Source organism: Anopheles nili, chromosome 3 (assembly GCF_943737925.1).
Source record: "Anopheles nili chromosome 3, idAnoNiliSN_F5_01, whole genome shotgun sequence".
NCBI lineage: Eukaryota > Metazoa > Arthropoda > Insecta > Diptera > Culicidae > Anopheles > Anopheles nili.
Genome location: NC_071292.1, coordinates 65492662 through 65507655, shown reverse-complemented (window position 1 = coordinate 65507655; position 14994 = coordinate 65492662). Strand labels below are relative to the sequence as shown.

The window sequence follows — 14994 nt, the reverse complement described above, 5'->3', positions numbered from 1 at the left end:
TTAGTAGAAAGTTTTCTTCCGTCGTATCTAGTCACGTGGGTAAAAAAAGCGCTTGTTGGTACGCCGGGCTGATAGTTTATTTATTATTACTACTCGCTTGTTACCCGTTGTGTGCCGATAGTTTATTCTGGTCGTTAAAGCTGTTTATTGTATTTAGTATTATTGTTGACACACTCAAACGCACACTAGAACAGATTCATTTAGTCCTGGCGCCACGTTCGGTGGGCGTTTTTGCGGCACAAAGTCTCGTTGAGTGGGCCTAGGAAATCATTTCGTGCAACAAGAGGCTTCAAAAGCGGTCTAAACCTTGGCCGGGGACGTACGAGAGCACAAACGAGAGAGTAGATGAAGCTGGTGGGAACAATAGGGCACATCTTGGCAAATTAGAATGAATCAATTGTTATCGGACGTTGAGACGATAGTGAAACGACACGGGGCTGGATTTTGTGTTGTTTTTCTTGGCTTGTTTAGTTTCCTATCAGCATACATTAAGCGTACTTAAGGCGTGTCGGTTACGTTGCGATGTGAGGTCGAATTGGTAAGGGTTGGAAACAATGGGACGTTAAACAGGAACAAACAGAAGAAAAATAAGCATAGCATGAAAAATTCAAACAGTAGTGTACCGCATCCGGCAGGGCAAATCACCGGAGGGGCGGTTCAAGATTTGTAGTCTATTTATAAGATTTATATTTTTTCTATCGACACGGAATGAACGAAACCCCAAACAGCAAGCTAGCGTCAGTTATGAATTAAAGTTATACAAACAAACAAACAAACAAAGATAAAAATAAAACACATAAGCAAATGCAATGGAACGAACGAGGGAGCACAAAACGAACGGTAGACGAAACTCCTTTCTGTAGGGACGGTGGCAAGTAATAAATGGCAAATAAACTATCGTGTAAGCATACAATAACGAGACATAAAAACAAAGCATACAAACAAATGTAGCACAAGCAAAGCAAAACATACTCCATGTTGAAAATGAACCCCATAACAATATTTAGAGCAGTACGAAAGGACACCGTGAGAGAGAGAGAGAGAGAAAGAAATCAAACCCCCAATAGTAACATTTCACCCTGGCACGTGTTGACGGGTGTCCTGAACGAAGCAGATGCAATTGCCATGCAACCACGCGTTCGGGGATGCGAATGGCACGAAACAATGCAATAACAGAAAACACGGCAGTAAAACCAATCATATAACCCACAGTATACACGTAACTATATCAGAAGCGATAACGGAAACCCAAACCCAAGCTGGGATCCATAGCGGTACCAATCTGAGCAGCGTCCTGAGATGCAGAGGGTGAAAGGTATCAATACATAGAAGCCAGGACTAAGCGATAGCAGGTAAACAAACCTATTATTAACGAAAAACCCGTTCAAACAACCAACAGAGCTAAGAGATAAGATCGAACAAGTAGCGATTCAGTAGCGGTGCACAGCGCCACCAGTGGACCCCCCGTTTATGTGTAATAGTTTTCGGTTTTTCGGTATTTATTTTGCAATCGAATTTACAAATGCGCTTGAGTTGCCGGTGGCTGGCAGGGAGATTAGGCGCGGCCGATAGGGATAGTGACAAAGAAAAACTCCCCCATGCAGACCGCGACGGTGGAATCGAGGAAAACTCAAAACCAACGCACATACACACATATGACGAAACAAATAAGAAGTAAATAAAGCAGATACAATAATAAACCATGCAAAACCAAGCAGTTCAGACACAACCAGTGACGGCGTGCGTTAGTAGCGAACTAAGGCACCGCCTGGGTGGCAACATTTTATAAGCGAGGACCGTTTGGAGGACCGTAGGCGAGCGGTTCCGTAAGGCGATGGAACGAAATGCAAGCAATCTTGTCGAGGAATCCGGAGACCATCAGGACCAGTCCCGTGACGGCGCGGCAATGGAACAGGGGCCCGGAAAGATCACCCCTCTGCTCCCCGATCATGAAAGGCAGGTAGTGAAACCGGGCACGAGAGATGATAGATGATAATTATCGTAACAGTAACAAACCTAGCAAAACAAAACATAAAAAAAAAACGTAACAGAACGTGAACAAGCGCACAATACACAAAATCACACGTAGCATAACTTACTCTTTTATACAACATGTGTAAGTGATTTTATCTAGATCCGCGAGGACGTTGTAGCGCCGTTGCTCCCTATGTGTGTGTGTGCGCGTGTGTGCGTGTGTGTATGTGTGTGTGTATTATAAGTGATTGGGTTCGGGTACTATCCTTCCCCCGGGAGAGGGTGTATCCTTGTGATACGTTTCGTGTGGACTATTTCGGTTTAGCGCCCTGCGTTCGTTTCTCACGGTGGACCAGTCGAGCCCGGTCGGCTTACGATTACGTTCGATTCGTTTAGGACCTCCAGGTGGAGTTCACGGCGGTTTCGGCCGGTAAGAAACCGCCGGGGTAGTGTTTTGTAAAGAAACTAAACCAACAAATCAAAAAAGAAGAAAAAAACATCAACAAACGTAAACAATTAACAAAAACTATTTGCATTTCGCAACATCCTCGGAGCGAATGGTTCGAGGTTCACCAATGGCCGTGCAGCTGGACAAGGAGCAAAAGAACTTGACATTTTCTCCGGCAGGATACTAGGAAGGCAGGAGGACAAGGTGGAAGAAAACTATTGTAACAGCACCAAGAGTAAACAAAAAAAAACAAAAGTTTAAAATACCGTAGCTACTTAAATAGACTAACGCACAATACAGCGATTGGTTGAATGGAGTGGAAGAAAGCGTATACATGTATTTCTTATTAGCGATGCAGCTTGTGCTGCATGTTTCATTGTTTAACGTGACTTTTGATGAGTGCCATTTTTCGTTCATACTTTTGTTGTACTTAATTCATACGGTTCAATGTTTGTGTGTTACCCGATTGCTACAGCTCGGAGGAAGTATGTTGTTCTCTGTTTTTTTTTTTTTAATATTTCGCCTGCATGCATGCACAACGCGGGAAAGTGAACCTCTCCCTCAAAATAGTAGATGGAACAATGTAATAGTGGGCGTTAACTTAAGATAGTAGTGAAACAAAATTAAAGCAAACAACTCAGCTATATGAACAATCGCGCGCAATAGGCGGCAAGATCTCTTCGCTCGAACATCCGACGTGGGTGTGAACAATGCAGCATATCAACGATCGAGAAAACCCCATTTTGGAAAACACACCAGTAGATCACGCGCTCTTCACGCGTTATGGCCTCTTTTTTTCCTCCCCGGCCTACTTCGATACTTCAATGCGATCTCATTGATTCTTTGGGCTCTAAACGATGTGCGAATCGTGCGCACATTACTGTAGCGAACAGTTTTTATGTGTATGTCCTTCCTTATACGCCAACAGGACGCGCTTTTTCTCATCTCTACTCACTAGTGCATGCTAGCTTTCACCCTCGCGTATGCCTACGTGAGTGTGTGTGTATGTGTGAATGTTGATGCAAAACAACGAAGAAAGCTGAGAAAAAGAAACCCCCCCAGAAATAGACTTCCCTTCTAAGTGTAAACCATACATTACCCTTGGGAATGGGTAAGGGACGGAATAATCTCATGCAAATGCTAGCAATTGCGCCTTTTTCCCGTGATCTGACTACTTAAAAAACGGCCGCTATTTTCTTTCCTTTATCGTCAGCATTCATACACACCAATATCGCCCGTGTTTCATTCCAATACGACAAAGTGCAACGACTGTTTAAAATTTTCGTCTACTGTTCGTTCTACTTTGTGCTATTTTCTTCTCTGCTGCAGGTATGAATAAACAATCACTTGCTTTCGTGCCGTTCTGTACCGTTTTGCAACTGATGAAGCAGTAGCAGTAACACGTAGGAACTAAGTCAAACAGAGCAAACATTTAAATAAAAAAATAATAAAATAAACAAGCGCGAGGTAAATGTATAGGGCAAGCCACAAACAAGCGGGCAACGGTGGGGCGCATAAAACGAATATGTTTAAAAGCAAACAACATAGTGGCGGACAGCAAAGGCACTTTATGCGTAGTACAGTGACATGATAAAACTAGTTTATCATAGACATTTTTCAACACTTAAAATACTAAACTATTTTAAAGGAACATCCGAAACCGAACACAGTCACATTTTGATCACAGATTCAAACACCCCACACATCCACACAAATATGAGAACACACATACAGGCATACACACACACACGCACACATACACGTACACTCGCAAATATAGGTCCCTTTAGCATTATAAAACAAAGTAGCTTATACAATGGAGCCAGCAGCTGCGAGCGGTGAAGCGCGGATAAATGTAACACGGTAGTAAACGAACAATTTTTAGAGCAAAAGAAATAATGAAAATAAGCGACAAGAAATTAAAACAAATCGTAAGTTAATCTAGCTAAAACTGGAACCAATCAGCATAGTGCAACTGAAGCGAAGCGAAAACCATTGACAACATCAACCTAAAGCAAAGGCAGTGCGAAAGGCATTTAGCTAAAGCAAAAGGAGAACTCTCTCGAAGGAAATGGTAAACTAAGGGCCGTTTTGCCAACGGCGGAAGTGAGCGGGAGTGCGCTAGTAGGAAAGGGAAACTAAGTATGCACAAATCACAAAATACTACAAAAAAGTAACACCCACACATTCATTTAGACACCCGCGCACTCCTCCACAAGTGATCCGTGTCCCCCGTATAACAACGTGCACCAACTCTCCTTCGTAAGTTCAGCAAATATGTGAGCGAAATCAAGAAGTAATTATACTTACTTCAAGTTCAACAAAACACTAGCAATGCAAAAATACATTATAAATAAAACTATAGAAAAAAATCTAAAGAATCTAACGAAAATGATCCTGAATATTAATCACACTGAGAGAGATTGAGAGGAAAAAATCATCATAAATAAAAAAGAGAAGAACACACACACAATCTTCAGAACCGCTCATACATACTATCACATCTTTACAGCATATAAATCCATTTAAATGATAAAAATCAAACGATAACAAATGAGAAGATGCATATAATTTACTGCTAGTAATGGGCGGAGAAGGGAGAAATATTAAAAGATCAGGACAGCAACAAATGCAAAGCAAGGAAACAAAAGAAATAAATAAAAGTTAAGTGAGCCGATTTCGATAGACGGTGGAGAAAGGCGGAGGAGAAATTATGGAAAAAATAAAAAATAATCGAAAAATAGAGGGTGTTGAAAAATATTTTGTAATGCTGAAACTCCGAAATATTTCTTATGTTTGTTTTCATGGTAAGAATTTGATTTTGCAGCAACAATATCACTCTCATATATAAATTTCAGAAGAGGAATCAATTTTTTCCTGTTATTTACAATTATCCTTGTTGATGTTGAACCATTTCAGATCCTTGACAGTAAAAAGCAATGTGTGAATAAGTTTACGCGCCAAAATTAAGTTACGTGTTTTGACACATTGCTATTAACGATGCTCCTTTATTTAAAAGAAAATTATGATTATTATGAGAATCACGATCAAGACCTTTTTTTATCGATGTGTAGAACTATATCCATTATCATACATATATCTAACATAAAATAATTTGTTATAATTTATCAATAATGTTTAAAATTCTACGCAAAAGTTTTTGAATTGTTGAACAACAAACGTCATTTGAAATGTCAACTTTATCTATTCTTTCGCAACATAAATATGCTAGGCAATCGAAATATTTGTTTGCCAATTCCTTAAAGTGTTTCTCTTAAGTTAAAAAATACAATTTAATGCAATTTGTAGATAGTGTTACAGTCTGGCTCTGGATGTACAGGTTTATTGGTGGAGTCTAATTGGAGTTGTTTAGATACGATTTATGTTTTTTAATCTGTTACATTTGCTACGCACGTTTTAACCATGGCCGAAGAATGTGATTCGCCTATGTTACCAGCCACAAATGCTGAATCAAGCAAAATAAATGCCATCGACAAAGAAACGGTCCATAGAATTTGTTCGGGTCAGGTAAGTGTACTTTATCATTTGAATTTTTGAATGCAACATTATTTATGCGTTTCTTGCAAACTTCAGGTTGTTCTCAGCTTGGCTATAGCAGTCAAGGAATTGGTGGAAAATTCCCTGGATGCAGGGGCAACGTTGATTGAAGTGAAACTCCGCGAACAGGGGGCAGATTTGGTTGAAGTTTCCGACAATGGTAGCGGAGTGGAGGAACGAAACTTCGAAGGGCTGAGTAAGATTAACATATGCACGTGCGATCGAATTAGAATAACATACTGCTTTGTTCTTTTACAGCCGCCAAATACCATACCTCCAAGTTGAAAGAGTTTACCGACCTGGAGTCGATCGAAACGTTTGGTTTCCGAGGTGAGGCACTCAGTTCGTTGTGTGCGCTTTCCGACATGGTAATCACTACGCGCCACTGCACTGCAGCACACGCGACAAAGCTGACGTTGGATCACGAGGGACGCATCAAATCACGAGCACCCTGTGCCCGAACGGTTGGAACCACCATCAGCTTGAGCAACCTTTTTGCAACATTGCCAGTGAGAAAGAAAGAATTTCAGCGCAACATTAAGCGAGAGTTTATCCGTATGTGTCAGATCCTTCAGGCGTACTGTTTGGTGTCGGTTGATGTGCGCATAATCTGTTCAAACCTGTCGGCCAAAGGAGCAAAAACGGTCGTAATGAGCACGCAAGGATCGCCCCGTGTGTTGGACAACATAACCGCCCTTTTCGGAACGAAGCAGACCGCGGAACTAATGCAGCTCGTGCCATCGATCGGTGGGAATGGAAAAATACAAGATCTTGATGCGAGCGATTTCGATGATAGCATGCACCTGACGCAGGAGGAGGTGGACAACTTTAATCTTTCCAAGTATAAAATCGAAGGGTACATTTCGAGCTGTGCGCACGGATCCGGCCGTAGCAGCAAGGATCGACAGTTTTACTACATCAACTCGCGCCCGTGTGATCCGAAGCAAATCAGCAAGCTCATCAACGATGCTTACCATCGATACAACGTTCACCAGCAACCGTTCGTGTACCTGAATATAATGCTGGATCGGTCGGATGTGGACGTAAACTTGACACCCGACAAACGCCAAGTGCTGGTGAACAACGAGAAAATTCTCATGCTGGCAATACGAAAATCGATCAAGAAAACGTTCGGCAACATTCCTTCATCGTTTAAGGTACAGAATCTCAATCTAAGCGACTCGAGTCGTCTGTTGAACATCTCGGTCCCTTCCGATCGGGACGATGAGGATGAAGCGCAGCAAGATTTTTTCGAACAAAGCACGATGGAAAAATGCAGTACAGGCGAATTGAATTTTACCTTCCAACCACCGACTGGGAGTAGCTCTGCCGGTGGAACTAGCGGGCATAAACGCAAGCGTAGCGTGACTCAAAAAGGCTTGCTTAAAATTAAAGAATTTTTATTAGTCTCACAAACTTCAGGTAGTACGGGTGAAAGCAAGGCGGAAGAATCGCTCGATGAAAATGAAATAATGCCGTCATTGAAGCAACCAAAAACGGAAGATAATCCTTACGATTTAACCATACTTAACGAGCCGCATCTAGCTAAACGTGCAAACGAATCTACCATTGAAGACGCACATCGTGTCATTCGTTGTTCTCAAAAACGGCTCTCACAGGAGAAAACAACCGATGAATCTGACCCTGCAGGCGTATCATCGCAAGAATCTGTCACCGATTTAATGTCCTTGGTGAGCTGCAAAATTGAGCCTACCGGTTCTAGTGGATCACTTACTGGCGATACCGGGCAGGGAGTTTCTAGCACCGAATCAATGTTTTCCCTAGATCAGTTCACTGCTCCGGTCAAGCAGGAGCTGAACGACCAAACCGTTGCAACGAGCTCGTCCATAGCCGGGCAAACGATCGTGATCGACGAAGAATCGCCAGGAGAGGATGATTATGATGTTCGCCATCGTAATCAGCAGCAGCTAGTCGTCACACAGGACTCACTTGAGGAGCTGATTGAACGGGAGAAAACGCTTAAATCGGAGCGGCCCGATGAGGGACGTTCGATGTCACGTCTCCGTTTTAAAAGTAAAATCAATCCCTCCAGCAACAAGGCAGCGGAAAGTGAGCTGCAGACGGAGATAACGAAGCAGGACTTTGCGGCGATGGAAATCATTGGTCAGTTCAATCTCGGGTTCATCATCGTGCGGCTGGGTGATGATCTGTTCATCGTCGATCAGCACGCCACCGATGAGAAGTACAACTTCGAGGATCTGCAGCGCACGACGGTGCTGCAAAACCAACGGCTAGTGGTTCCGCAACCACTCGAGCTCACGGCGGTCAACGAGATGATACTGATCGACAACCTAGACATCTTCGAGATGAACGGCTTCAAGTTCGAGGTCGATGGAGCGGCGCCAGCCACTAAAAAGGTGCGATTGACCGCAAAACCGTACAGTCGCAACTGGGAGTTCGGCAAAGAGGACATCGACGAGCTGATCTTCATGTTGCAGGACGCACCGAACACCGTCTGCCGGCCATCTCGCGTGAGGGCTATGTTTGCTTCGCGCGCTTGCCGTAAGTCGATCATGATCGGTAAAGCGCTCTCGGTGCGTGAGATGGAACGGCTCGTGCGGCACATGGGCGAAATCGAACAGCCGTGGGTAAGTACGAGTTGTTATATCCGCTCAAACTTATTTACGAAGTTTACACCCCCCTTTCAGAATTGTCCCCATGGTCGACCAACGATGCGACATCTGGTAAACTTAGCGATGATAAGTCCGATCCAACGAGACAAATCGAACGAGCAGGGCGAAGAAAAACTTTCCATTGACACCGAATGACGAAGCTTAAAAGAAACAAATATGACGTTTACATAAATGTTAAACTTTGTTTGTAACAAATAATTCTTCCCACGTTTTCTGTATTCCTTGCTTAAACGCTAATCGTGCGGAAAATATTGAACCCGCTGTGTGCCGTCGATAGTATCACACCCTTTAGCTGTGGGTGCCAGTGCAGTTCCTTGATCTCCTTCTGGCCCTGGTGAATGAACAGTAGCTGCGGCGGCAGGTCCTTCAGACTCGGGTCATCGTTCGCATCGTCCACGTCGTCTTTCTCAACGGATAGATCCCACAATGCGATCTGATCGTCGTCCCCGCCCGATGCTAGAATGGTGGATTCCTTCGGGTGCCACTCAACGGTCGTTATGTGATCGGTGTGGTGTTTGAATGTCGCCACCGGAGTTTTCGACTGGAACTGGCGTAGATCCCAAATTTGCAACACACCATCGTCTCCACCTGGGTGCGAGAAATTAGCATAAATATGGTTTTATTTAATTGTATAAAATATGCTACATACCACTGGCGATGAGCGGTTCGTTCCGGTTCCAGCTAATCACATTCACGTCACTCTCGTGCGCTTTTTCCACCGTTAGCATACACGCTTTGGACGGGGCCGCTCGGCAGTCCCAGATGCGTATCGATTTGTCCACCGAACACGAGGCAAGCACGTTCGCCTCGTTCGGGCTCCACTGGATGTCTTCGACGGAATCCGTGTGTCCTACGAGTGGTCGCTGATCTACGTTCCACGAGCCGTTATCGTTCGGTCGCCAGATGTGTATGTCTCGCCGGCAATCCCCAGTGGCCAGCATGCCACGTGTTGTCGGGCACCAATCAATGGCGAATCCCTCCTTCTGGTGACCAGAGAACGTATAATCTGGCTTAATACCGTCGCCAACCTTGTTCTGCTGGTACGTTTTGCGCGCCTTGCTATCATCGATCGCCGCTAGCTGCTCGTTGATGTTGTAGATGTGCACCCGACCCATCTCACTCCAAGACGCCACGAACTGCGAGGTACCGAAGGTGGTCACTCGAAGCCGGTTCACGCAACCGGGATGCTTTATCATCACGCAGCTCAACACCGGCGATTTCTCGTCGCCCACGTCCTCGTCGTCACTCAGCTCCTCGTCGGATTCTTCGTCATTTTCCTTCGACGTGCGCGTGAGGTTGGACATCTTCATCACGATCACGTTGTTGACGTGCGTGCGTGCCGCCTGCGTACCGGCTACGAGGTATGACGTCAGTGGGAACACCTCTCGATCCTCGCCAAGCGGATCTGCTATGATGTCGAAGCTGAGGCAAGGTGCCCCTGTGTGAGCCTGGTGCAACATTATGTAGGCGGATTCATCGCAAACAAGCTCCTCGTCCTCGGACAACTTGCGCCCGGGTAAGTAGACCTGAGCCTTATCCTTGTTTTCCGTCCCTTCTTCGTTTTCTCCGTCGCTGGCGTTTTCCAGTACGGCGTCCTCGATGTTTTGGTCTTCGACCACCTCCATTTGCTCGTCGGCATCCGACATGATAAAGAATTTTACTAAATAAATGCGTACAACACGATAACCGGCACAATTTTAGAGGAACAACCCAATGTAAACATCTCCATGTGCTTGGTTTGACAGCATGACTCTTCGACCAAGGTGAATGCATAGTGAGCTGAGGTGAGCACATCTCATATCTACTCACTATGGTATTCTCACTACAGTGCATGTCGCAAGATTACGCTAATATCAATGTATTCCTATTTCATACCCGAATTTAAAAAGTAAGAAAATATATTGCATTGTTTTTTCAGTTGCCTAGCTTTACGTTATTTATTAGCTGTAGTTTTGTTTAGTTCAAACTAACAAAATATGTACACATGCGATAACGTTTGCTGTATGGTAGCACATGAGACGCGTTGGACATGCGTTTTATTTCGCTATATTATTTGGCATTTTTTGTTTCGTAATACAATACATCATAATACTTTGGTTTGTGAGTACGACAGAAATAATTGCTATAGATGACGACCGTTTATAAATACTATAAGTACGTAAGAAGTGCGCCTGATACCGATCGAATCCGGTCGCGTCAATCACTACCAATCGGGGCCATATGCTGCCGGTGGTACGCTCCGGACATTCCAACGGCACCGCCCATGTGGCACCCGTCATTGAGCACTACTGGCATGCCGCCGCCGGTCGTCGCATAATGATGGGGTTGCTGATGGAGCTGGTGCTGATCCTGCTGCATGAGCGAGTGCTGTTGCCGGTGATGGGGCTCCTGTGGCAGATTGTGATGGTGCTGGTGACCCCCGTGGGTTGTCCCCGAGCCCACCAACGCTCCCATCGCATCTCCAAACCCACCGAACTCGCTCACACCCTCCATACTGCCGGCTGAGGTGGCATGATTTTCCGGGAACCCCAGCAAAGTGTTTGACGGGGGTGCGACACTTTGAGATTTGATATTTTCTGATCCACCGCCAGTCGGAGCCCGACCGGAGATCGCCTCCTTTTGGTGATAGCCGAGCCACTTCTGCTGCTCAGTCGCACATGTGGACTGACCGACATTCGGTGGCGTCGCCGAAAACGTCGTAGAATGCGCCGTTGGCTGCTGTTGGTGCTGTTTCGTTTTGTTTGTCTCGTGAGGCTGAACTTGCTGGAAGATGAACGGCCATGCCTTTGGGAAAGCGAGCAAAACGAAAGAAGGAAATTTAATATATAAAGTAGATTGTCGCAGGCAAGCGCAAATGAAGTATGATGCAAATGATCATTTTGTTCACATGCGAGAAACCAAAATAAAAACGCATATGATGCGATGTGTCTTCAGCGTAAGGACCTCACTTAAGGATGCTGTCGCGAGGTAATGCGATATTTTATTCCAACACCATCACACTCGCCCTGGAGATGGACAAAGATAGCAGAATATCTGTATGAGCAACATAAACAACGGAAGTCGCATCGGTACCGGAAATTGGTACATTCTGTAGTGTGATTCCGGAACGTCTTATCTAGTTTGTTCTCTTGCAAACGTTTGATGCAAATGAATCCCGAAAAGTACGGATTTGTTTGCCACGTTTGTCAACGAACAGGCCATACTAATGGCTCCTAGTGCATCCCTAGCATGAGCTGCGACATACGTAATGATGATTATTATTGCTCACTCACAAACGATCCCGTAAACAATCGCATGCATCCTTCGCTCTGGCGCATCCGTTCTCTTCCGTCCTTGCGCATTGCCCATTTCCCAGCACGCAGCGCGCCACATGCTCGCGATCGTCCCACGAAGCCCTTCCTGCGTCGTTTCATTTAAGAGCCCTTGGCCACCGATTACGTGCATGTGTTTACGCGGCGTACAAAGTGTTTGTTTGGATATCGCTTTTCAGCGGTCCCGTAAACAAGGCGTTTGTTAAACAATTAATCCGGCCTGTGCGGTCCGGTTCCGGGCGCGTGGTGGGTGGGTGGGTGAAAGGATTGTGTTCGGTGCACCAGGAGCAAAAAAAAAGGCCCGACGCCCGAGAGAGCAGCAAAGAAAACCGGCTAGGAAGAAACGGATAGGAAGCACATCCACGTCACAAGACCTTCGAATGGCAGCCGGCATCCATCATAAAAGCGCGTCAAAGCATCAAATTTCCACCGACTCTCAGTCAGATTTACACCAGCGCATCATCGTCGGCTTCTCCACCGCTGTCACATCCTGATGAGAGGCTCCCTTTGGTTTTCACTTACGCTTCTCCCACATCCACCCCCGTCTGGAGGCAATTACAGACGTGGAAAATTTTCCCCTTATCGCACACATCGAAATTGGTTCCATTTCGAGCTGAATGCACTTACTAATGAGTCACGTTCGGTCGCACTCCCGGCACCCTTAGTCGGTCGGCCCCGTTGCTAAGGGCGACCGGGCGAAAGACAAGATCCATCGGCTATTTGTTCGCCTCCTAATGACTTGTAAACATCACATTTCGAGATGAAAAGTTATAGCCTCCGCGATCGCACACTCCACCCATTTGGACGCGGGAAAGCGGTGGTGCCAGGAAAAAGAAAACACCCGACGTAGAGCGAGAGCGAGCGGCTGCCTATCAGGAGGCGTCGTCGACGTGAGACAATCCACCTGGAACGTTCGCTTCGATGACGCCGTTTCGTGCCGTTCGTTTTCCCACAGCACTTTTCGTCGGGTTTCCGCTAAATTTACCACCAGCGAACGGGAACCCGTGGCCATTCCTTACCGTTTTGGGCGGTTGCGCCAGGTTAGTGGAGAAGTCCTCCACCGATTGGCCGTCGAGTGTGGCCGCCAGGTAGGTGATGTAGTTTTTGGCCAGCCGGAGCGTGTCCAGCTTGGAGAGCTTCGTGTCCGCCGGCACCCAGGGTATGTTGCGCTTCAGGTTGAAGAATGCCTTCGACAGGACTCGCATGCGCGCTCGTTCGCGTGCGTTGGCTGCGTTTCGCTGGATCGGCGTTCCTGGTTTGTCGTCTGTGTCGGGATGTTCGACGAAGAGAAGGAAGTAGAAAACGTTATTGATCGATTGAACATCGCAACATTTGATGGCTCATAAATGATACTCGTTAGAAGGAGAATTTTATAAATTTTTGCTTTGGGATTCAACCGGTAGCTCGAACGATTTTCTTAACTTCGCGTTAGGACGATATTTTTAAATATTTCGCTCGTTATTGTCAACACTAATAGATTCACAATATTCAAATTATTAGATTTTATTTGCACAGAAGTAGTATCAAATTGCGAAGAGCAGATAACGATGGAAATAAGAGCTAAACCCTCTAGGTGATCATCTTTCGCGTTTAAACAGAGTCAAAAGCCAATCTGTTTTTATACGAAAAGCTTTTACACGAAAAGTCACGACAAGATGTGATCAATATGATCGAAATGAATCCGTTAAAACGTTAAACAATTCCTTTTTTTTCACAGTTGATGGTTTGTAAGCTATTTGAACTATTTAAACTCAAACTATTGCCCAACAGATTGGAAAGTTTTTACTAAAATTGAAGACTTATTTCTTCTTCCATAAACATTCATAACACAAATATATTTTTTATGAAAACAGTAGCTCTTCTCGTGCATTTATTAGAACTATAGACTCTAGATTTCATTTTTTCCGTTTTATAGCTTACCATTCGAGCTGAGATCGTCATCGAAACCATCTTCGAGTAGATCAAATTTAGGCGAAGGAGCCTTTTTTCGCTTTGGCATGATTGTATTTCGTCAGGGCTTGAAAGCTAATTCACTATTGTCATCAAACTGAACAGCAACACCTTTCAATTTGGCTGTATACGATCACACACGTTCGATAAATATCACACTTTAACACAATACCATACGGATAATCATACACATTCGACGTTGATACTTTTGAAAATTGTATTTCAAATTCCGTAGTAACACTTTCTTTGCTATTTTTCTTCACTTTCGATAAATTTCCTGTGGGTTATCGTCGTTGCGCAATGGTAGCGAAACGTCCTTAACCAATCGATCGGCGATCGGACCAGCCGTCGTTAGAACTAGTTGAGATTCGACTGAATGGCGGCCACTTTTAGCAGGGTGGATGGATTCTCACGCCATACGGAATTTTTCATAAAGCAGCTTCAGCAGCCGGCGTGGAAAAACAACGGGAAACCCATCGGGGAGGATATGATCCGAGATCATCTCCATTCGAAGGAAGCGCGTTCATTTGAAGGCACGCCCACTAATTTCTCGAGCGCATATCAGTCGGAAAAAAGCGAAACGGAGATGTGTTCATTGCGCTCTGTGTCTGAATGGATTTTGTACCGATTGCTTAGAAATAGATTTAGTTTAAACACCTCGCTTGAAAGAGTTAAGGATTATGATTATTTAGTGTTGAAATATGCAATATTTAATCGTTCTTGATGGTGAATTTGAAAGATATCGTGTGTAAAAATATTGCAAACGCGTTGAATAAAAGTCAACATTGAAATAGAATTTTGTTACCTCGTGAAAATTGTATTATAATGACAAAATGACAGTTAAATCGTGTGCTACGCAAAAAGTATAGTGAATCGTGTTCCAGATGAACAATGAAAAATGCTTAAAAATTAATAAATAATATACAACTGGGGCAGATACCTTTGATAAATGCCTGTACTAATTGTGCATCTGCTGGTACAACAACTCATTTCGGATTAATTTAGGGCAAAGATCCATGACGCGTAAGAACATCTTAAAATCGACCACAGATAAAGCGATCGATGAAAGCCCGTGAAAAGTCATCGGAAACCGAACAAC

At 44.6% G+C, this 14994-nt stretch overlaps 3 protein-coding genes across 3 annotated transcripts; 1 reads left to right on the top strand and 2 right to left on the bottom strand.

Annotated features, from left to right (window-relative positions):
- The first annotated feature begins 5845 nt into the window (after positions 1–5845).
- On the top strand, positions 5846–8769 carry LOC128724831 (mismatch repair endonuclease PMS2). The gene is made up of 5 exons (XM_053818552.1): positions 5846–5950; positions 6017–6176; positions 6239–7524; positions 7600–8589; positions 8650–8769. The coding sequence occupies exons 1-5, from the start codon at positions 5846–5848 to the stop codon at positions 8767–8769; spliced, it is 2661 nt and encodes an 886-aa protein (XP_053674527.1).
- A 74-nt stretch (positions 8770–8843) lies between these two features.
- LOC128725894 (glutamate-rich WD repeat-containing protein 1) lies at positions 8844–10280 on the bottom strand. Its single transcript, XM_053819668.1, has 2 exons — positions 9284–10280; positions 8844–9222 (listed from the first exon to the last, which is right to left on the bottom strand). The coding sequence occupies exons 1-2, from the start codon at positions 10278–10280 to the stop codon at positions 8861–8863; spliced, it is 1359 nt and encodes a 452-aa protein (XP_053675643.1). The 3' UTR covers positions 8844–8860.
- A 550-nt stretch (positions 10281–10830) lies between these two features.
- On the bottom strand, positions 10831–13944 carry LOC128725973 (basic helix-loop-helix neural transcription factor TAP). Its single transcript, XM_053819748.1, has 3 exons — positions 13866–13944; positions 12965–13209; positions 10831–11418 (listed from the first exon to the last, which is right to left on the bottom strand). Exons 1-3 carry the CDS (start codon positions 13942–13944, stop codon positions 10831–10833), a joined length of 912 nt encoding a protein of 303 aa, XP_053675723.1.
- Between the last annotated feature and the right edge of the window lie 1050 nt (positions 13945–14994).

Bases quoted from the DNA above. Each gene is read 5' to 3' on its own strand.
- LOC128724831 (XM_053818552.1), top strand. From the start codon at position 5,846: ATGGCCGAAGAATGTGATTCGCCTATGTTACCAGCCACAAATGCTGAA. The intron at 6,177-6,238 runs GTAAGATTAACA...GTTCTTTTACAG, and splicing joins ACGAAACTTCGAAGGGCTGA to CCGCCAAATACCATACCTCC. The intron at 8,590-8,649 runs GTAAGTACGAGT...CCCCCCTTTCAG, and splicing joins GCGAAATCGAACAGCCGTGG to AATTGTCCCCATGGTCGACC.
- LOC128725894 (XM_053819668.1), bottom strand. From the start codon at position 10,280: ATGTCGGATGCCGACGAGCAAATGGAGGTGGTCGAAGACCAAAACATC. The intron at 9,223-9,283 runs GTATGTAGCATA...TCTCGCACCCAG, and splicing joins CGAACCGCTCATCGCCAGTG to GTGGAGACGATGGTGTGTTG.
- LOC128725973 (XM_053819748.1), bottom strand. From the start codon at position 13,944: ATGCCAAAGCGAAAAAAGGCTCCTTCGCCTAAATTTGATCTACTCGAA. The intron at 13,210-13,865 runs GTAAGCTATAAA...ATCCCGACACAG, and splicing joins TGACGATCTCAGCTCGAATG to ACGACAAACCAGGAACGCCG. The intron at 11,419-12,964 runs GTAAGGAATGGC...GCTTTCCCAAAG, and splicing joins TGGCGCAACCGCCCAAAACG to GCATGGCCGTTCATCTTCCA.